Source organism: Salvelinus fontinalis, unplaced genomic scaffold (genome assembly GCF_029448725.1).
Source record: "Salvelinus fontinalis isolate EN_2023a unplaced genomic scaffold, ASM2944872v1 scaffold_1332, whole genome shotgun sequence".
NCBI lineage: Eukaryota > Metazoa > Chordata > Actinopteri > Salmoniformes > Salmonidae > Salvelinus > Salvelinus fontinalis.
In genome coordinates this window covers 3,141-26,976 of record NW_026601541.1, presented here as the reverse complement: position 1 = coordinate 26,976, position 23,836 = coordinate 3,141, and the positions used below count along the sequence as shown (strand labels likewise).

At 44.1% G+C, this 23,836-nt stretch overlaps 1 protein-coding gene across 1 annotated transcript; it reads right to left on the bottom strand.

Annotated features, from left to right (window-relative positions):
• Positions 1-1,055: 1,055 nt before the first annotated feature.
• LOC129849003 (hyaluronan synthase 2-like) lies at positions 1,056-23,262 on the bottom strand. The gene is made up of 3 exons (XM_055916089.1): positions 22,636-23,262; positions 6,560-6,661; positions 1,056-4,357 (listed from the first exon to the last, which is right to left on the bottom strand). Exons 1-3 carry the CDS (start codon positions 23,260-23,262, stop codon positions 3,422-3,424), a joined length of 1,665 nt encoding a protein of 554 aa, XP_055772064.1. The 3' UTR covers positions 1,056-3,421.
• Between the last annotated feature and the right edge of the window lie 574 nt (positions 23,263-23,836).

Here is a 23,836-nt window from a genome sequence, read left to right as displayed (position 1 = left end):
TCCACACCGTGATACTTGTCTGGAGAAAAACCCTCTAATCTCCAGGTTCAGCTGTCTCCATGGCAACTCTCCACCCCATGATACTTGTCTGGAGAAAGGCCCTCTGATCTCCAGGTTCAGCTGTCTCCATGGCAACTCTCCACCCCGTGATACTTGTCTGGAGAAAGGTCCTCTAATCTCCAGGTTCAGCTGTCTCCATGGCAACTCTCCACCCCATGATACTTGTCTGGAGAAAGGCCCTCTGATCTCCAGGTTCAGCTGTCTCCATGGCAACCCTCCACCCCGTGATACTTGTCTGGAGAAAGGTCCTCTAATCTTCAGGTTCAGCTGTCTCCATGGCAACTCTCCACCCCGTGATACTTGTCTGGAGAAAGGCCCTCTAATCTCCAGGTTCAACTGTCTCCATGGCAACTCTCCACCCCGTGATACTTGTCTGGAGAAAGGTCCTCTAATCTCCAGGTTCAGCTGTCTCCATGGCAACTCTCCACCCCATGATACTTGTCTGGAGAAAGGCCCTCTGATCTCCAGGTTCAGCTGTCTCCATGGCAACTCTCCACCCCGTGATACTTGTCTGGAGAAAGGTCCTCTAATCTCCAGGTTCAGCTGTCTCCATGGCAACTCTCCACCCCGTGATACTTGTCTGGAGAAAGGCCCTCTGATCTCCAGGTTCAGCTGTCTCCATGGCAACTCTCCACCCCGTGATACTTGTCTGGAGAAAGGCCCTTTAATCTCCAGGTTCAGCTGTCTCCATGGCAACTCTCCACCCCATGATACTTGTCTGGAGAAAGGCCCTCTGATCTCCAGGTTCAGCTGTCTCTATGGCAACAATAAAACACAACAGCAGCCAAACAGCAACATCCGCCAATGTTAACTAACACTTCTACACTAGTGAGAATGTCTCATTTTATGTGCAAACAAGTGTGTTTTACTGACCGTCAGTGTTATAAGACACGAGGGAGTCACACATATTCATTATGACAGAAGTAGCATTACAGATTAATAATGACAACTTTCTAAACATAGTAAGATATTTTATTTTTTATTTTTTGGCACAACACAAAAGTGCTTCATGATAATACTACCCATGATCCCAAAGTCACGGTTCAATATTCGGTATGATCAATTCTAATAAGATTCTAAAGAATAAATTCTCTGGAATAGATCATTACATTTTTGCGAAAATGTATCTTTTGGGATTTTAATCTGATGTGGATTAACGCATTGTTTATACAATTTTCAGAATGCATCATGTGACGAATGTCCTCATGTGAACTCGTATGAAACCTTGAAACCTATTTCAGGAAGTCCTACAGTAAGGCAAGAGGTGGTTAAACCGCCGCCTGAAGAGATACTGCGTGGCAGGCTTTTGCTCCAGCCGTGCAGTAACAGTTAGCCTGGTCCCAGATCAGTTTGTGCTGATCAGTAGAATAGAGTGTGTTAGAGCTAGCCTGGTCCCAGATCTGTTTGTGCTGATCAGTAGAATAGAGTGTGTTAGAGCTAGCCTGGTCCCAGATCAGTTTGTGCTGATCAGTAGAATAGAGTGTGTTAGAGCTAGCCTGGTCCCAGATCAGTTTGTGCTGATCAGTAGAATAGAGTGTGTTAGAGCTAGCCTGGTCTCAGATCTGTTTGTGCTGATCAGTAGAATAGAGTGTGTTAGAGCTAGCCTGGTCCCAGATCAGTTTGTGCTGATCAGTAGAATAGAGTGTGTTAGAGCTAGCCTGGTCCCAGATCAGTTTGTGCTGATCAGTAGATTATAGTGTGTTAGAGCTAGCCTGGTCCCAGATCAGTTTGTGCTGATCAGTAGAATAGAGTGTGTTAGAGCTAGCCTGGTCTCAGATCTGTTTGTGCTGATCAGTAGAATAGAGTGTGTTAGAGCTAGCCTGGTCCCAGATCAGTTTGTGCTGATCAGTAGAATAGAGTGTGTTAGAGCTAGCCTGGTCCCAGATCAGTTTGTGCTGATCAGTAGATTATAGTGTGTTAGAGCTAGCCTGGTCCCAGATCAGTTTGTGCTGATCAGTAGAATAGAGTGTGTTAGAGCTAGCCTGGTCCCAGATCAGTTTGTGCTGATCAGTAGATTATAGTGTGTTAGAGCTAGCCTGGTCCCAGATCAGTTTGTGCTGATCAGTAGAATAGAGTGTGTTAGAGCTAGCCTGGTCCCAGATCAGTTTGTGCTGATCAGTAGAATAGAGTATGTTAGAGCTAGCCTGGTCCCAGATCTGTTTGTGCTGTCTTGCTAATTTAGATTTGCGAAAGGCTATGTTAAGATTAGGGCTGGAGCAAAATCCTGCAGAGCGGCTACCTCTCCAAAACGAACGACGGTCTCTATAAGGTCTATTATGAAATGTATATTATTAAATATAGAATTATCTAGAAAACCACACAATGTTCTTATAAATATTGCTGGTTTTCTCTCATTGTACATAAAACAAACACAGGTTAATCACCCTTCTTGTATTCAATAACTTATCCCTAGAATTGCATTTTATTGTTATCATTGCAGACAAAACCCCAGCTGTTAACTTCACATTTTTTGGTCAGATACACACGTCATTGTTATAACAGTTGAATGCACAATGCATTTTTTCTCTCTCCATTTTATATAAAAATGAATGAAAATAAAGAATCTTTGGTGGTTATTAAAGCAAAAATAGAATTTAAAAAAAAGTCTATATAAAAAGGCATTAAAATATTATATGTAACTTACAAAGTAACAAGTCAACAGATACAGCATGGCCAAAAGAACTGAGAAATTCCAGCTTTGACTTTCATTAAGAACTGGGTATAAAAAAAAGGACAAATATGACCAAAAACATCATAAATTATGTTATAATCAAGAACGAGCCATTTTCTGGGTGCATCCCGATCACTCACTCATACAATGAAAAGCTTAACCACTGAGGTATTTCATCTTCAAATGACTCTGTCAAGCATTATGCACAATGGGAGTGAGACGTAAAAGTGCATAGGACATTATGCATATCATCTCTGTGTATCTATGTGGAAAAACAGGATGTCCGTTTGGTGGTTTTCCATTTGGCAAAACACAACACCAACAAGAGTTCAAATGTTTTTTTTTTTCACCTCATCATCATAATATTTCAGAAGAAAATATCTGTAGTTTCTTGTTGCAGTCAGTCACAGCAGCAATGATATCGCTCTCCTGGCATCCTCACTTCACGTCACCCGCCGAGAGTCCAACAATCAATGAGCAGTTTGAGATTCTTCACTTTGTAAACGTTGTTGAGAGGGAGATAGTCTGCGCCTCAAACTGCACCCTGATCCCTAAAAAAAAAGTGTGTTACTTTTTGACCAGAGCCCTGTATGGACCCTGGTCAAAAGTAGTGCACTATGCAGGAAATAGAGTGGCGTTTAAGACCCAACCGAGGAGTTTCAGGGGAGGAGGAGGATGAGGAGGGAGATGTCATACATCCAGCACCATATCATACTGCTGTTCTTTCTTCCTCTTGCCACATTTAGTGATCAGCACCATGTACAACGTCAACAGCATGACCCAGTAGCTGGCGTACACTATCGCACCCACCATTAACACTATCTTTTCAGAGTCTGGAAAAGGAACATCTTTTCTGGTTTCCTGGACGACCGTATAGATAATGCCAAGGAAGAGGATGGTGAACCAGACCGATATGGGAACGAGCCCTACGAAGTTAGTCACGATCGTCTTCCTCCCTGACGTGCCCCAGCCAGCCTTGTTTATGGTGGCGATAGCGAACATCTTGGCCGGTAGCAGACTGGACATGTACAACACTGAGTAGAAGGACATGAAGACCATGACGATGTTGCCCCTCATGCAGGAGGCAAAAGAGGACTTGATGAGGGCGACCGCCTGGACGATCAACAGGAAGAGAAGGATATTCCAGATCCTCCCCTGGTAGAACAGCTGTATCGCCGTGGCGATGAGGAAGAAGGGGAAGAACCCGGTGATGACAGCCTCGTAGGTCATCCAGAGGTGGTGTTTGTGGAACCACATGGCGTTGTAGAGCCACTCTCTGAAGTAGGACTTACTCCAGCGGGTCTGCTGGTTCAGCCAGCGCAGGTAGGTGATGGGGGTCTCGGTCAGGCACTTGGACCGGGCCGTGTACTTGGTGGCGTAGCCCAGGCTCAGCACGCGGTTGGTGAGGTGGCGGTCGTCGCCGAAGCTACAGTGGCTGCCCATGAAGGTCTGGTTGTACCAATCCTCTATGAACTCGTGGAGCAGGTTGTTCCTGTACATTCCCAGTGGTCCGCTGATGCACTGGACGCAGCCGAAGTAGGACTGACACGCTCGCTCGATGTTGAAGGCCATCCAGTAACGGACGCTGCTAAGAAACGAGATCCAGGACTCGTATTTGTTCAGGATCTGTGGAGGAAGAAAGACACATAGGGTCAGGGTATTTAAGTTGGTTAACAACGGCTGTAAACACATTCTATACTATTAGCATAGCAACCAAACGACACAATCGTGGGCAATTGGTTTAAGGACCCCTAATTAGCAAAAGGAAATGCTATCAACTCTCCCAGAGCTCTTACAAATGTTCCACCTATCAAATCAAATCAAATGTATTTATATAGCCCTTCTTACATCAGCTGATATCTCAAAGTGCTGTACAGAAACCCAGCCTAACACCCCAAACAGCAAGCAATGCAGATGTAGAAGCACGGAAGCACCTATCAACCTGCTATTGTGTAGAATTCTCACCAGAGAGTAATCAATGTAAGCCTAAGGTATAGGCTGACTCAATTTTGTCAAGGAATGTCCTGTTGTGTAGATACATTTTTATAGTTTGTATTATTTGGTATTCAGGGAACTTTAAATTCAATACGGGCAGATTTGGTCCTCAACAACTGTGTAGGCTTAACCACTACTCTTTCTCTTGTCCAGAAATACTTTACAGGATCATAAAAGAAAGCATTAAAGCTTTATTTTATGCACTGAAGCGTACTTGTTGAAAAAGCTATCAAAATACTTTTAAGAGGTTTGTGTTTATTTCTTTGTAACTTCTAAATGCGGGTCGTAAAGGCATCAACATCACCACATGAGTTAATAAACCACAGTGTGAGAAGATTCTCTCAGTTTAACCGGAGCAACTCTGAAGATTCTCTCAGTTTAACCGGAGCAACTCTGAAGATTCTCTCAGGTTAACCGGAGCAACTCTGAAGATTCTCTCAGGTTAACCGGGGCAACTCTGAAGATTCTCTCAGGTTAACCGGAGCAACTCTGAAGATTCTCTCAGTTTAACCGGAGCAACTCTGAAGATTCTCTCAGTTTAACCGGAGCAACTCTGAAGATTCTTTCAGGTTAACCGGAGCAACTCTGAAGATTCTCTCAGTTTAACCGGAGCAACTCTGAAGATTCTCTCAGCTTAACCAGAGCAACTCTGAAGATTCTCTCAGTTTAACCGGAGAAACTCTGAAGATTCTCTCAGTTTAACCGGAGCAACTCTGAAGATTCTCTCAGTTTAACCGGAGCAACTCTGAAGATTCTCTCAGTTTAACCGGAGAAACTCTGAAGATTCTCTCAGTTTAACCGGAGCAACTCTGAAGATTCTCTCAGTTTAACCGGAGCAACTCTGAAGATTCTCTCAGTTTAACCGGAGCAACTCTGAAGATTCTCTCAGTTTAACCGGAGCAACTCTGAAGATTCTCTCAGTTTAACCGGAGCAACTCTGAAGATTCTCTCAGTTTAACCGGAGCAACTCTGAAGATTCTCTCAGCTTAACCCGAAGCAACTCTGAAGATTCTCTCAGCCTACATGTGTTTGATACCATTTCATCCAGTCCATTCCAGACATTATTATGAGCCGTCCTCCCCTCAGCAGCCTCCACTGGGTTAGATGACCCACCTGCACACCCAGTACATCTGTGAAAGCAGTTGGACAACCCTAGCTTTGTATCCATGCCGTATATACTGTAAGTGCTGAACCACAGGAGGTTGGTGGCACCTTAATTGGGGAGGACGGGGCTCGTGGTAATGACTGGTGCGGAATGAGTGGAATGGTATCAAATACATCAAACACATGGTTTGATGCCAGTCCATTTGCTCCGTTCCAGACATTATTATGAGCCGTCCTCCCCTCAGCAGCCTCCACTGTGCTGAACCCAACACTAGTCTTCTATCAACAGAAGACTGTAGCTGGTTGCAGCAGCTACAGTACGGTACCAGGCTAGGACAACACAGTCTCAGACAAACAGACTAGTCAATAACAATGGAGACTGGAGCTGGTTTCAGCACCTACAGTACGGTACCAGGCTAGGACAACGCCGTCTCAGACAAACAGACTAGTCAATAACAATGGAGACCGGAGCTGGTTTCAGCACCTAAAGTAGGGTACCAGGCTAGGAGAACACAGTCTCAGACAAACAGACTAGTCAATAACAATGGAGACCGGAGCTGGTTTCAGCACCTAAAGTAGGGTAACAGGCTAGGAGAACACCGTCTCAGACAAACAGACTAGTCAATAACAATGGAGACTGGAGCTGGTTTCAGCACCTACAGTACGGTACCAGGCTAGGACAACACCGTCTCAGACAAACAGACTAGTCAATAACAATGGAGACATTACCTGGACGTCTCCTCCCACTCCTCCCACCATGGGGTCATCCTCCAGAACCTTCACCATCTCCACAGAGGACGCAGGATCCAGCATAGTGTCAGAGTCACACACCTGAAACACAAGGGGGACACACAATCCTGTTCAATCCACAAAACACTTCACACCTGAAACACAAGGGTACACACTATCCTGTTCAATCTACAAAACACTTCAGCCAAAACACTTCTCACGCTCTCTCTCTCACACAACACAAAGTTAGAAAGTTAAACTAGGCCAGAAGATCTCGTTACACAGACAAAGAGTCCTTTGTCAAGTTTTTGGGCGGGATATGTTTGTTTTATATTGGCCAATTTGACCAATCAGCAACGCATTAATTACTGATGTACAGTGTTGGTATATTAATTACACTACTGACGTACAGTGTTGGTACATTACATACACTGATTACTGACGTACAGTGTTGGTACATTACATACACTGATTACTGACGTACAGTGTTGGTACATTACATACACTGATTACTGATGTACAGTGTTGGTACATTACATACACTGATTACTGACGTACAGTGTTGGTACATTACATACACTGATTACTGACGTACAGTGTTGGTACATTACATACACTGATTACTGATGTACAGTGTTGGTATATTACATACACTGATTACTGACGTACAGTGTTGGTACATTACATACACTGATTACTGACGTACAGTGTTGGTACATTACATACACTGATTACTGACGTACAGTGTTGGTATATTACATACACTGATTACTGACGTACAGTGTTGGTACATTACATACACTGATTACTGACGTACAGTGTTGGTACATTACATACACTGATTACTGACGTACAGTGTTGGTACATTACATACACTGATTACTGACGTACAGTGTTGGTATATTAATTACACTACTGACGTACAGTGTTGGTACATTACATACACTGATTACTGACGTACAGTGTTGGTACATTAATTACCCTGATTACTGATGTACAGTGTTGGTACATTACATACACTGATTACTGATGTACAGTGTTGGTACATTAATTAGACTGATTACTGATGTACAGTGTTGGTACATTACATACACTGATTACTGATGTACAGTGTTGGTACATTAATTACCCTGATTACTGATGTACAGTGTTGGTACATTACATACACTGATTACTGACGTACAGTGTTGGTACATTACATACACTGATTACTGATGTACAGTGTTGGTATATTAATTACACTACTGATGTACAGTGTTGGTACATTACATACACTGATTACTGATGTACAGTGTTGGTACATTAATTACCCTGATTACTGACGTACAGTGTTGGTACATTACATACACTGATTACTGACGTACAGTGTTGGTACATTAATTAGACTGATTACTGATGTACAGTGTTGGTACATTACATACACTGATTACTGATGTACAGTGTTGGTACATTAATTACCCTGATTACTGATGTACAGTGTTGGTACATTACATACACTGATTACTGACGTACAGTGTTGGTACATTACATACACTGATTACTGATGTACAGTGTTGGTACATTAATTACACTGATTACTGACGTACAGTGTTGGTACATTACATACACTGATTACTGATGTACAGTGTTGGTACATTAATTACCCTGATTACTGACGTACAGTGTTGGTACATTACATACACTGATTACTGACGTACAGTGTTGGTATATTAATTACACTACTGATGTACAGTGTTGGTACATTACATACACTGATTACTGATGTACAGTGTTGGTACATTAATTACCCTGATTACTGACGTACAGTGTTGGTACATTACATACACTGATTACTGACGTACAGTGTTGGTATATTAATTACACTACTGATGTACAGTGTTGGTATATTAATTACACTACTGATGTACAGTGTTGGTATATTAATTACACTACTGATGTACAGTGTTGGTATATTAATTACACTACTGACGTACAGTGTTGGTACATTACATACACTGATTACTGACGTACAGTGTTGGTACATTACATACACTGATTACTGATGTACAGTGTTGGTACATTAATTAGACTGATTACTGATGTACAGTGTTGGTACATTACATACACTGATTACTGACGTACAGTGTTGGTACATTACATACACTGATTACTGACGTACAGTGTTGGTACATTAATTACACTACTGACGTACAGTGTTGGTACATTACATACACTGATTACTGATGTACAGTGTTGGTACATTACATACACTGATTACTGATGTACAGTGTTGGTACATTACATACACTGATTACTGACGTACAGTGTTGGTACATTACATACACTGATTACTGATGTACAGTGTTGGTACATTAATTAGACTGATTACTGACGTACAGTGTTGGTACATTACATACACTGATTACTGATGTACAGTGTTGCTTTGTGTTTCTTTGAAACTCTTATGGAAGTCAAGTTGAAGATTTGTTTGCAACGTGGATGTTTCCCAGGAGAGATTGTTCCAAAACAAGTTCGTGTCAAGTGGGAAGGTCCGTCAGTTGGTCAACAAACAACCGGGTGAGTAAAGTCCTATTTGCAGCAATCTCTTCACAGATTAGAAAGGTTTCTCCAGTCACTCCTTCATTGGGAATGATTTCATTGGGTCAGTGAAGTCATTGGGGCCGGTGTAGGGAGGGCTGGGGTTTGGCTGGAAGAAAGGAAGGTTGCTGTGGTGTTTGGGATGGCTTCCTAGACTGGAAGTGATACAGTAAGGTTGTGTTCTGACTGAGAGGGTTGTGATTGGTTGTATTCTGACTGAGAGAGGGTTGTGATTGGTTGTGTTCTGACTGAGAGAGGGTTGTGATTGGTTGTATTCTGACTGAGAGAGGGTTGTGATTGGTTGTGTTCTGACTGAGAGAGGGTTGTGATTGGTTGTGTTCTGACTGAGAGAGGGTTGTGATTGGTTGTATTCTGACTGAGAAAGGGTTGTGATTGGTTGTGTTCTGACTGGGAGGGCTGGGTTGTGATTGGTTGTGTTCTGACAGAGAGGTTTGTGATTGGTTGTGTTCTGACTGAGAAAGGGTTGTGATTGGTTGTGTTCTGACTGAGAAAGGGTTGTGATTGGTTGTGTTCTGACAGAGAGGGTTGTGATTGGTTGTATTCTGACAGAGAGGTTTGTAATTGGTTGTGTTCTGACAGAGAGGGTTGTGTTATGATTGTGTCAGGACCCGGTGCGAGAAACAGTCACTAATAATCGTCAGAACCCAGAAGATGAGGCAGACACAGCAGTACTAGAGATGGTGGTTTAATTAAAGAACAAAATCTTCAGGCAAAGAATCTAAATCCACAATGTCCAAACATAAAGCCAAGAAGCACAAAATGGATATCCTCCAAAATACAAAGCAACTCCACAAAGTGGTAAAAACAGCAGGGAAAAACAAACCTCAAAAGACTACTCAAAAATACACAAAAACTAAACCAGAGAACCTCTGGAAAATCCAATAGGAGAATCATATGTTCAGAACAAGGCTGGGGCTGGGTGCTAACATACAAACACTGAGCAAGGAACTGAGGAACACACAGGGTTTAAATACTAACAAGGGAACGACACACAGGTGCAAACAATAATTAGAGCAAGGAAAAACAAAAGGTACAAAAAAGGTACAATGGGGACATCTAGTGACCAAAACCTGACAGATTGGTTGTGTTCTGACTGAGAGAGGGTTTTGATTGGTTGTGTTCTGACTGGGAGAGGGTTGTGATTGGTTGTGTTCTGACTGGGAGAGGGTTGTGATTGGTTGTGTTCTGACTGGGAGAGGGTTGTGATTGGTTGTGTTCTGACTGGGAGAGGGTTGTGATTGGTTGTGTTCTGACTGGGAGAGGGTTGTGATTGGTTGTGTTCTGACTGAGAGAGTGTTATGTTACTGTGATTATTATTATTTGACCATGCTGGTCATCTATGAACATTTGAACATCTTGGCCATGTTCTGTTATAATCTCCACCCGGCACAGCCAGAAGAGGACTGGCCACCCCTCATAGCCTGGTTCCTCTCTAGGTTTCTTCCTAGGTTTTGGCCTTTCTAGGGAGTTTTTCCTAGCCACCATGCTTCTACACCTGCATTGCTTGCTGTTTGGGGTTTTAGGCTGGGTTTCTGTACAGCACTTTGAGATATCAGCTGATGTAAGAAGGGTTATATAAATACATTTGATTTGATTTGATGTTATGATTGGTTGTGTTCTGACTGGGAGAGGGTTGTGATTGGTTGTGTTCTGACTGAGAGAGGGTTGTATTCTAAATGGCTGTGTTCTGACTGGGAGAGGGTTGCGATTGGTTGTGTTCTGACTGAGAGAGGGTTGTGTTCTGATTGGTTGTGTTCTGACTGGGAGAGGGTTGTGATTGGTTGTGTTCTGACTGAGAGAGGGTTGTGTTCTGATTGGTTGTGTTCTGACTGGGAGAGGGTTGTGATTGGTTGTGTTCTGACTGAGAGAGGGTTGTGTTGTGATTGGTTGTGTTCTGACTGAGAGAGGGTTGTGTTCTGATTGGTTGTGTTCTGACTGGGAGAGGGTTGTGTTCTGACTGGTTGTGTTCTGACTGGGAGAGGGTTGTGATTGGTTGTGTTCTGACTGAGAGAGGGTTGTGTTGTGATTGGTTGTGTTCTGACTGAGAGAGGGTTGTGTTCTGATTGGTTGTGTTCTGACTGGGAGAGGGTTGTGATTGGTTGTGTTCTGACTGAGAGAGGGTTGTGTTGTGATTGGTTGTGTTCTGACTGAGAGAGGGTTGTGTTCTGATTGGTTGTGTTCTGACTGAGAGAGGGTTGTGTTGTGATTGGTTGTGTTCTGACTGAGAGAGGGTTGTGTTCTGATTGGTTGTGTTCTGACTGGGAGAGGGTTGTGATTGGTTGTGTCCTGACTGAGAGAGGGTTGTGTTCTGATTGGTTGTGTTCTGACTGGGAGAGGGTTGTGATTGGTTGTGTCCTGACTGAGAGAGGGTTGTGTTCTGATTGGTTGTGTTCTGACTGGGAGAGGGTTGTGATTGGTTGTGTTCTGACTGAGAGAGGGTTGTGTTGTGATTGGTTGTGTTCTGACTGAGAGAGGGTTGTGTTCTGATTGGTTGTGTTCTGACTGGGAGAGGGTTGTGATTGGTTGTGTTCTGACTGAGAGAGGGTTGTGTTGTGATTGGTTGTGTTCTGACTGAGAGAGGGTTGTGTTCTGATTGGTTGTGTTCTGACTGAGAGAGAGTTGTGCTGTGATTGGTTGTGTTCTGACTGGGAGAGGGTTGTGATTGGTTGTGTCCTGACTGAGAGAGGGTTGTGTTCTGATTGGTTGTGTTCTGCCTCAGAGAGAGTTGTGCTGTGATTGGTTGTGTTCTGACTGAGAGAGGGTTGTGTTGTGATTGGTTGTGTTCTGACTGAGAGAGGGTTGTGTTGTGATTGGTTGTGTTTTGACTGAGAGAGGGTTGTGTCGTGATTGGTTGTGTTCTGACTGAGAGAGGGTTGTGATTGGTTGTGTTGTGATTGGTTGTGTTCTGATTGAGAGAGGATTGTGTTGTGATTGGTTGTGTTGTGATTGGTTGTGTTGTGATTGGTTGTGTTCTGACTGGGAGAGGGTTATGTTGTGATTGGTTGTGTTCTGACTGGGAGAGGGTTGTGTTGTGATTGGTTGTGTTCTGACTGAGAGAGGGTTGTGTTGTGATTGGTTGTGTTCTGACTGAGAGAGGGTTGTGTTGTGATTGGTTGTGTTCTGACTGGGAAAGGGTTGTGTTGTGATTGGTTGTGTTCTGACTGGGAGAGGGTTGTGTTGTGATTGGTTGTGTTCTGATTGGTTGTGTTCTGACTGAGAGAGGGTTGTGTTGTGATTGGTTGTGTTCTGACTGAGAGAGGGTTGTGTTGTGATTGGTTGTGTTCTGATTGGTTGTGTTCTGACTGAGAGAGGGTTGTGTTGTGATTGGTTGTGTTCTGATTGGTTGTGTTCTGACTGAGAGAGGGTTGTGTTGTGATTGGTTGTGTTCTGACTGAGAGGGTTGTGTTGTGATTGGTTGTGTTCTGACTGGGAGAGGGTTGTGTTGTGATTGGTTGTGTTCTGACTGAGAGGGTTGTGTTGTGATTGGTTGTGTTCTGATGGTGGCAGAGATGTTGTAGTATAGCTGTATAGCTGTTTCAAAATGGTCATATATGGAGAAAGATGAAGAAAGCTGTTTGAATTGTTTGAAAAGGAACATTTTCACCGTGCAGCGAAATGATAATTCAATTCTATCTTTCTGCTGTAAGAGTAATGTATTAAAACACAAATACCATGAAAGGAGAGTATCTAAAGATAATGATATGGCCAGAAGATAATCAAACCACCTCAGGAATAGACTTCTGTACCCCTAACCAGTCTATTGGTTTTGATACACAGAACACCCTTTCCCGGTGAGAACAGATACTCATGCGTAGTTTGGCATAGCCTGTTGGCACGTCTGCTAATGTGCACAACATTCCTCATGTTATTTTCATCATCTGTAGAGTGTTTGATTAAGCGAAGCTGCATCACTACCAAAGAAATGGAATTCCGTTTCTTTGATCACTGCCCCTTGGCAACCAGTCCTATAGCAACGTTGAGCACCAAACCTGTTCTGACGGGTCCAGAAATGGCATTCATATTCACAGATCACCCGCATCAAATTACTGCAAAGACTACAGATGCTGAAAACGAAGGGGGAAAGTCCCATTTAATATTTATAGTTTCACTGTAAAAGAGGTAACAGATTGCAGCTGTAACAAGCCTCAGCTTGGGGAGATGACATCAACACCGCTAATAATCAGTTGTTCCTTCGATAAGTGGTTATTGGGAATAGCTTGTGTAAAAGGTCTCCTCAGTAAAACATGTTCGATCTGGCGTCAGTCGGTTGATCTGTGCCACAAATACCACAGGGTTTTGACATCACAAAAGGCGAAGGTCGGGGGGGTCATGAAGTCAGCAGACGAACAATGGATTCACTGATGTTCCATCTGGATCCATACTACACATAGGACATGTCCTCTGTCCAACAGACAGTGTTGTAGTCCTTCTCCTAACGTAGGACATGTCCTCTGTCTGACAGACAGCGTTGTAGTCCTTCTCCTAATGTAGGACATGTCCTCTGTCTGACAGACAGCGTTGTAGTCCCTCCTCCTAACGTAGGACATGTCCTCTGTCCAACAGACAGCGTTGTAGTCCTTCTCCTAACGTAGGACATGTCCTCTGTCTGACAGACAGCGTTGTAGTCCTTCTCCTAACGTAGAACATGTCCTCTGTCCAACAGACAGTGTTGTAGTCCTTCTCCTAACGTAGGACATGTCCTCTGTCCAACAGACAGCGTTGTAGTCCTTCTCCTAATGTAGGACATGTCCTCTGTCCAACAGACAGCGTTGTAGTCCTTCTCCTAACGTAGGACATGTCCTCTGTCCAACAGACAGCGTTGTAGTCCTTCACCTAAGTAAGGACATGTCCTCTGTCCGAAAGACAGCGCTGTAGTCCTTCTCCTAACGTAGGACATGTCCTCTGTCTGACAGACAGCGTTGTAGTCCTTCTCCTAACGTAGGACATGTCCTCTGTCCAACAGACAGCGTTGTAGTCCTTCTCCTAACGTAGGACATGTCCTCTGTCCAACAGACAGCGTTGTAGTCCTTCTCCTAACGTAGGACATGTCCTCTGTCTAACAGTCCTGGGGGGCTTTCCTCTCACAGTGTGGTGAATATTACCCATAATGTACCTGCCAACAGAATAATGACACCGCAAAGCAATGCCGGGTAACACTTTACACTAAGTTTCTCTTACGCCTGTGTAGTTAAGTGTTACCCTCTGCCACAATATCAACACCTTCACACACAGTTATGGTGAGAATATAAGGTTTAGTTCTTTTGACCCTATGGGCCCTGGTCAGAAGTAATGCACTATCTAGGGAAAGGGGGTGCTATTTGGGACGTACTCGGCCATGTTAGTTTACTGTGATGATCATGCAGCAACCGGTAGCTAAATAAAGGTCGCGTCAAGTTCATCCACTGATGCAACATATCTTATCAGACATAACAGGACTGCTAAGAGGAATGCTTAAAGGGACAATTCAATGTCATTAGCCATTATCTCCAGCACCTCTCCAACGTCAACATATCTTATCAGACATAACAGGACTGCTAAGAGGAATGCTTAAAGGGACAATTCAATGTCATTAGCCATTATCTCCAGCACCACTCCAACGTCAACATATCTTATCAGACATAACAGGACTGCTAAGAGGAATGCTTAAAAGGACAATTCAATGTCATAGCCATCATCTCCAGCACCTCTCCAACGTCAACATATTTGAAAATGGCGCGTTTTAATGTTTAGTAGTAAAAAAAGATGGAGGAAGGTAGGTGTTTTCAATGACATCATAAACTAATTAGTAGGTAATTAGTAGGTAATGCCTACTAAAATCACATGATGCACACCGATGATGTCAATGGAAACACATCTTCTTCTATCTATTTTACAGGAAAACATAGAAATGTTACATTTTCACATATGTTGACGCAGGGATGGTTCTGGAGATAATGACTATGACGTCGATTTTTAAATTTTTAATTTCCATTTAAGCAATTTGGAGTAATTCAGTTTAAACTGGCTACCTTTGAAAGGACATGGCCGTAGAGAACAATCTGTCATGTCTGTGTTGAACTGTCGAGGCCCTCTGAAAGGACATGGCCGTAGAGAACAATCTGTCATGTCTGTGTTGAACTGTCGAGGCCCTCTGAAAGGACATGGCTGTAGAGAACAATCTGTCATGTCTGTGTTGAACTGTCGAGGCCCTTTGAAAGGACATGGCCGTAGAGAACAATCTGTCATGTCTGTGTTGAACTGTCGAGGCCCTTTGAAAGGACATGGCCGTAGAGAACAATCTGTCATGTCTGTGTTGAACTGTCGAGGCCCTCTGAAAGGACATGGCCGTAGAGAACAATCTGTCATGCCTGTATTGAACTGTCGAGGCCCTTTGAAAGGACATGGCCGTAGAGAACAATCTGTCATGTCTGTGTTGAACTGTCGAGGCCCTCTGAAAGGACATGGCCGTAGAGAACAATCTGTCATGTCTGTGTTGAACTGTCGAGGCCCTCTGAAAGGACATGGCCGTAGAGAACAATCTGTCATGTCTGTGTTGAACTGTAGAGGCCCTTTGAAAGGACATGGCCGTAGAGAACAATCTGTCATGTCTGTGTTGAACTGTCGAGGCCCTCTGAAAGGACATGGCCGTAGAGAACAATCTGTCATGCCTGTATTGAACTGTCGAGGCCCTCTGAAAGGACATGGCCGTAGAGAACAATCTGTCATGCCTGTATTGAACTGTCGAGGCCCTCTGAAAGGACATGGCCGTAGAGAACAATCTGTCATGTCTGTGTTGAACTGTCGAGGCCCTCTGAAAGGACATGGCCGTAGAGAACAATCTGTCATGTCTGTGTTGAACTGTCGAGGCCCTCTGAAAGGACATGGCCGTAGAGAACAATCTGTCATGTCTGTGTTGAACTGTCGAGGCCCTCTGAAAGGACATGGCCGTAGAGAACAATCTGTCATGCCTGTATTGAACTGTCGAGGCCCTCTGAAAGGACATGGCCGTAGAGAACAATCTGTCATGTCTGTGTTGAACTGTCGAGGCCCTCTGAAAGGACATGGCCGTAGAGAACAATCTGTCATGTCTGTGTTGAACTGTCGAGGCCCTCTGAAAGGACATGGCCGTAGAGAACAATCTGTCATGTCTGTGTTGAACTGTCGAGGCCCTTTGAAAGGACATGGCCGTAGAGAACAATCTGTCATGTCTGTGTTGAACTGTCGAGGCCCTTTGAAAGGACATGGCCGTAGAGAACAATCTGTCATGTCTGTGTTGAACTGTCGAGGCCCTCTGAAAGGACATGGCCGTAGAGAACAATCTGTCATGTCTGTGTTGAACTGTCGAGACCCTCTGAAAGGACATGGCTGTAGAGAACAATCTGTCATGTCTGTGTTGAACTGTCGAGGCCCTCTGAAAGGACATGGCCGTAGAGAACAATCTGTCATGTCTGTGTTGAACTGTCGAGGCCCTCTGAAAGGACATGGCCGTAGAGAACAATCTGTCATGTCTGTGTTGAACTGTCGAGGCCCTTTGAAAGGACATGGCCGTAGAGAACAATCTGTCATGTCTGTGTTGAACTGTCGAGGCCCTTTGAAAGGACATGGCCGTAGAGAACAATCTGTCATGTCTGTGTTGAACTGTCGAGGCCCTCTGAAAGGACATGGCCGTAGAGAACAATCTGTCATGTCTGTGTTGAACTGTCGAGACCCTCTGAAAGGACATGGCTGTAGAGAACAATCTGTCATGTCTGTGTTGAACTGTCGAGGCCCTTTGAAAGGACATGGCCGTAGAGAACAATCTGTCATGTCTGTGTTGAACTGTCGAGGCCCTTTGAAAGGACATGGCCGTAGAGAACAATCTGTCATGTCTGTGTTGAACTGTCGAGGCCCTCTGAAAGGACATGGCCGTAGAGAACAATCTGTCATGTCTGTGTTGAACTGTCGAGGCCCTCTGAAAGGACATGGCCGTAGAGAACAATCTGTCATGTCTGTGTTGAACTGTCGAGGCCCTCTGCTCCACTAGTAGCTAAAAGGAATTAAGGCATCAGCATGCTTCAGTTGGGCTGAATCTTCACCTGGAATGCTTTTCCAACAGTCTTGAAGGAGTTCCCACATATGCTGAGCACTTGTCGGCTGAAGCTAGTCGAACCGAACGAGTGTGCTCGCATACTCCCTTAAAAAGACCTTCACTTTAAAAATGATAAAAGAGTGGCAGTAGTACTGTTTGTCCATTTTGAGACGCCGTAGCCAGTATACACTAATCAGAATTAATCTAATTATTTTGCAGAAGTGCAGAAGTGATCTTAGTCAAACAAGTTTACATCTAACTAAGATGTTTGGTGCAGTGTTTTTCAATGAAAAAATGTGCATGAAAACAAGTCCTCTTATGTTGAATGACAACAAAGACTTTATTGAAGAATCCCTACCATTGACCAATCACCGACGAAGGGGTGGAAACTTCAGACACCGAACTTAGGTTTGCCTCCAGAAAAAAAATGTGTGTGCACGAACAGCTGAAAAAACCCTCACCGAAGTCCAAAACGAATAAAAATGTCACAAAATGTTGTTATAATACAGTATATGCACGAACTCTACCGAACTGTTTTGGCACCCTATTCCCTATATACTGCACTACTTTTGACCAGGGCCCTTAGGGTAGTGATCAAAAGTAGTGCACTATGTTTGAGAATAGGGTGCCATTTGGGATGTAGCCTAAGTCAAGTCATGTAAGTCATCTGTGTGTTGCCAAGCCAAGGCTTTAACCGTCACGATCAGGTACGTTAGACAGACGACCCCACAGTGAGAATAACCACACAGGTCTGGTAGCTAATAGCTAGCTAAAACAGATCTGTGACAAGGCCAACACAGTTAGACCTCCATAAGCTTTGGATCAGAGGTTAGAATTATAACTGAAACCAGGAGTTTACGGTGGAAAGACAGCAGTGTACTAGGCTGCGTCCCAAAAAAAGCCCTAGGGGCCCTGGAGTGTATGTCTTCCATACACTCCAGTATATCCAGAGCACTTTGATCAGACCTACACTATAGTATTATCCAGAACAGTTTGAAGGACCTAAACTCCAGTATTATCCAGAGCAGTTTGATCAGACCTACACTCCAGTATTATCCAGAACAGTTTGATCAGACCTACACTCCAGTATTATCCAGAGCAGTTTGAAGGACCTACACTCCAGTATTATCCAGAGCAGTTTGATCAGACCTACACTCCAGTATTATCCAGAGCAGTTTGGAGGACCTACACTCCAGTATTATCCAGAGCAGTTGGGAGGACCTACACTCCAGTATTATCCAGAGCAGTTTGATCAGACCTACACTCCAGTATTATCCAGAGCAGTTTGGAGGACCTACACTCAAGTATTATCCAGAGCAGTTTGATCAGACCTACACTACAGTATTATCCAGAACAGTTTGATCAGACCTACACTCCAGTATTATCCAGAGCAGTTTGAAGGATCTACACTCCAGTATTATCCAGAGCAGTTTGGAGGATCTACACTCCAGTATTATCCAGAGCAGTTTGGAGGACCGACACTCCAGTATTATCCAGAGCAGTTTGGAGGATCTACACTCCAGTATTATCCAGAGCAGTTTGATCAGACCTACACTCCAGTATTATCCAGAGCAGTTTGGAGGACCTACACTCCAGTATTATCCAGAGCAGTTTGGAGGACCTACACTCCAGTATTATCCAGAGCAGTTTGAAGGACCTACACTACAGTATTATCCAGAGCAGTTTGATCAGACCTACACTCAAGTATTATCCAGAGCAGTTTGAAGGACCTACACTCCAGTATTATCCAGAGCAGTTTGATCAGACCTACACTCCAGTATTATCCAGAGCAGTTTGATCAGACCTACACTCCAGTATTATCCAGAGCAGTTTGATCAGACCTACACTCCAGTATTATCCAGAGCAGTTTGATCAGACCTACACTCCAGTATTATCCAGAGCAGTTTGAAGGACCTACACTCCAGTATTATCCAGAGCAGTTTGATCAGACCTACACTCCAGTATTATCCAGAGCAGTTTGGAGGACCTACACTCCAGTATTATCCAGAGCAGTTTGGAGGACCTACACTCCAGTATTATCCAGAGCAGTTTGATCAGACCTACACTCCAGTATTATCCAGAGCAGTTTGGAGGACCTACACTCCAGTATTATCCAGAACAGTTTGAAGGACCTACACTCCAGTATTATCCAGAGCAGTTTGAAGGACCTACACTCCAGTATTATCCAGAGCAGTTTGATCAGACCTACACTCCAGTATTATCCAGAGCAGTGTGAAGGACCTACACTCCAGTATTATCCAGAGCAGTTTGATCAGACCTACACTCCAGTATTATCCAGAGCAGTTTGAAGGACCTACACTACAGTATTATCCAGAGCAGTTGGATCAGACCTACACTCCAGTATTATCCAGAGCAGTTTGAAGGACCTACACTCCAGTATTATCCAGAGCAGTTTGAAGGACCTACACTCCAGTATTATCCAGAGCAGTTTGGGGGACCTACACTCCAGTATTATCCATAGCAGTTTGGAGGACCTACACTCCAGTATTATCCAGAGCAGTTTGGAGGACCTACACTCCAGTATTATCCAGAGCAGTTTGATCAGACCTACACTACAGTATTATCCAGAGCAGTTTGAAGGACCTACACTCCAGTATTATCCAGAGCAGTTTGGAGGACCTACACTCCAGTATTATCCAGAGCAGTTTGATCAGACCTACACTACAGTATTATCCAGAACAGTTTGATAAGACCTACACTCCAGTATTATCCAGAGCAGTTTGAAGGATCTACACTCCAGTATTATCCAGAGCAGTTTGGAGGATCTACACTCCAGTATTATCCAGAGCAGTTTGGAGGACCGACACTCCAGTATTATCCAGAGCAGTTTGGAGGATCTACACTCCAGTATTATCCAGAGCAGTTTGATCAGACCTACACTCCAGTATTATCCAGAGCAGTTTGGAGGACCTACACTCCAGTATTATCCAGAGCAGTTTGGAGGACCTACACTCCAGTATTATCCAGAGCAGTTTGAAGGACCTACACTACAGTATTATCCAGAGCAGTTTGATCAGACCTACACTCCAGTATTATCCAGAGCAGTTTGATCAGACCTACACTCCAGTATTATCCAGAGCAGTTTGATCAGACCTACACTCCAGTATTATCCAGAGCAGTTTAAAGGACCTACACTCCACTATTATCCAGAGCAGTTTGATCAGACCTACACTCCAGTATTATCCAGAGCAGTTGGGAGGACCTACACTCCAGTATTATCCAGAACAGTTTGAAGGACCTGCACTCCAGTATTATCCAGAGCAGTTTGAAGGACCTACACTCCAGTATTATCCAGAGCAGTTTGATCAGAACTACACTCCAGTATTATCCAGAGCAGTTTGATGGACCTACACTACACTATTATCCAGAGCAGTTTGATCAGACCTACACTACAGTATTACCCAGAGCAGTTTGGAGGACCTACGCTACAGTATTATCCAGAGCAGTTTGATCAGACCTACACTCCAGTATTATCCAGAGCAGTTTGGATGACCTACACTCCAGTATTATCCAGAGCAGTTTGATCAGACCTACACTCCAGTATTATCCAGAGCAGTTTGAAAGACCTACGCTACAGTATTATCCAGAGCAGTTTGAAGGACCTACACTCCAGTATTATCCAGAGCAGTTTGGAGGACCTACGCTACAGTATTATCCAGAGCAGTTTGGAGGACCGACACTACAGTATTATCCAGAGCAGTTTGAAGGACCTACACTACAGTATTATCCAGAGCAGTTTGGAGGATCTACACTCCAGTATTATCCAGAGCAGTTTGGAGGACCTACGCTACAGTATTATCCAGAGCAGTTTGATCAGACCTACACTCCAGTATTACCCAGAGCAGTTTGGAGGACCTACGCTACAGTATTATCCAGAGCAGTTTGAAGGACCTACACTCCAGTATTATCCAGAGCAGTTTGGAGGACCTACGCTACAGTATTATCCAGAGCAGTTTGATCAGACCTACACTTCAGTATTATCCAGAGCAGTTTGGAGGACCTACACTCCAGTATTATCCAGAGCAGTTTGAAGGAATACACTCCAGTATTATCCAGAGCAGTTTGGAGGACCTACACTCCAGTATTATCCAGAGCAGTTTGGAGGACCTACACTCCAGTATTATCCAGAGCAGTTTGAAGGACCGACACTCCAGTATTATCCAGAGCAGTTTGGAGGATCTACACTCCAGTATTATCCAGAGCAGTTTGGAGTATCTACACTACAGTATTATCCAGAGCAGTTTGGAGGACCTACGCTACAGTATTATCCAGAGCAGTTTGATCAGACCTACACTCCAGTATTACCCAGAGCAGTTTGGAGGACCTACGCTACAGTATTATCCAGAGCAGTTTGAAGGACCTACACTCCAGTATTATCCAGAGCAGTTTGGAGGACCTACGCTACAGTATTATCCAGAGCAGTTTGATCAGACCTACACTCCAGTATTATCCAGAGCAGTTTGGAGGACCTACACTCCAGTATTATCCAGAGCAGTTTGAAGGAATACACTCCAGTATTATCCAGAGCAGTTTGGAGGACCTACACTCCAGTATTATCCAGAGCAGTTTGAAGGAATACACTCCAGTATTATCCAGAGCAGTTTGGAGGACCTACACTCCAGTATTATCCAGAGCAGTTTGGAGGACCTACACTCCAGTATTATCCAGAGCAGTTTGAAGGACCGACACTCCAGTATTATCCAGAGCAGTTTGGAGGACCTACACTCCAGTATTATCCAGAGCAGTTTGAAGGACCGACACTCCAGTATTATCCAGAGCAGTTTGGAGGATCTACACTCCAGTATTATCCAGAGCAGTTTGGAGTATCTACACTACAGTATTATCCAGAACAGTTTGGAGGACCTACACTCCAGTATTATCCAGAGCAGTTTGGAGGATCTACACTCCAGTATTATCCAGAGCAGTTTGGAGTATCTACACTCCAGTATTATCCAGAGCAGTTTGGAGGACCTACGCTACAGTATTGCTGTATAACTATTCACAATGTAGTATATACAGCACAGTTGGTGCTGTTTACTTAGTAAATGTTAATGAAGGAACTTAATACACGCCTTGGGATAGTAGCTAATGCGGATACTGTCACTTTTAAAGTTCCTCACTGAGAATACTGTGTGTTTTGACACGATGCTATGCAACATGATCTGACTCCAACCTATTAGCCTACAGGTCTCTCCACTTTGTCTGAGTTGGACTGAGAGCAGAAACATATGTAAATGGGTTTAACGCTGAGCTCTAGCACTCTGTGAACAGCATTAGCCTTACAGCCGTAGGGCTACAGTACATACACAAGGCCTCCACACCATCCTTTTAAAGAAAGAGAGCACAAAAGGGTCTTTGTGTACCCCACCGCTCCCCCCCCCCCTCCAACCCCTCCTCCCCCAGGACTTACCTGAACATAGTCCACACTCCTCCCCAGGGCTTTGAAGGCTGTGTACATTACTTCCCTCTTGCCTCCCCACTTCTGCATGATGCAGACACATTTATTATTGAGCACAAGGCGCGAGATGGCCTGCAGGCTCTCAGCGTACATCTGGTCCGTCTCCTCAGGTCCCCGGTGGTGGTAGTTATTTTTCCAGACGTACGTGGTGGCTTTATCCCACCCCATGATCTCCCGGAAGATCTCCATCATGTAGTTGTCTTCCTCGTTATTCCCGTCGATCACCATGATGACCTTGATGCCCGGGTAGGTCAACCTCTTGACCGATACCAAACACTTCCTCAGGTAGGCCGGGTCCTCCTGATAGGCTGCAATGCACAGGGCCAGTGATTTGGTGAGTTTGATGGGCGTCTCCAGGGATCTCCTCATGTTCCGGTGTTCTAGGACAGCAAACAGACTCTGGATGATGAGGTGGATGACCAGGATGGCCCCGTACAGCCCGAAGGACAAGTGGTTTCGTGCCGTGGTGAAAAACTGGTAGCCCATGATGTAGGCGGTAGAAATTCCCACGAGTAGCGAGACTCCAAACATTGTCGTCCCGAAAATTCTTAGGTAGGTGAGAGCTTTGTCACATTTCATCTGGAAAAGCAAACAAGAACAGAATCATTGTCAATGTCAAATGAGATGACAGTAGAGACATACAGTGGGATCAATAATGAGATGACAGTAGAGACATACAGTGGGATCAATAATGAGATGACAGTAGAGACATACAGCAGGATCAATAATGAGATGACAGTAGAGACATACAGCGGGATCAATAATGAGATGACAGTAGAGACATACAGCAGGATCAATAATGAGATGACAGTAGAGACATACAGCGGGATCAATAATGAGATGACAGTAGAGACATACAGCGGGATCAATAATGAGATGACAGTAGAGACATACAGCGGGATCAATAATGAGATGACAGTAGAGACATACAGTGGGATCAATAATGAGATGACAGTAGAGACATACAGTGGGATCAATAATGAGATGACAGTAGAGACATACAGTGGGATCAATAATGAGATGACAGTAGAGACATACAGTGGGATCAATAATGAGATGACAGTAGAGTAACTGGGAGGACATTGATATGGTAATTACTAAATGAACCCAGCTTCAGATATGAATTGGTGAACTTGTTAGAAATATACAGAAG

Coding starts and splice junctions, on each gene's coding strand:
- LOC129849003 (XM_055916089.1), bottom strand. CDS start 23,262: ATGAAATGTGACAAAGCTCTCACCTACCTAAGAATTTTCGGGACGACA. Junction 6,662..22,635: donor GGAGTGTGGACTATGTTCAG/GTAAGTCCTGGG, acceptor CTTGTGTTTCAG/GTGTGTGACTCTGACACTAT. Junction 4,358..6,559: donor GAGTGGGAGGAGACGTCCAG/GTAATGTCTCCA, acceptor CTTCCTCCACAG/ATCCTGAACAAATACGAGTC.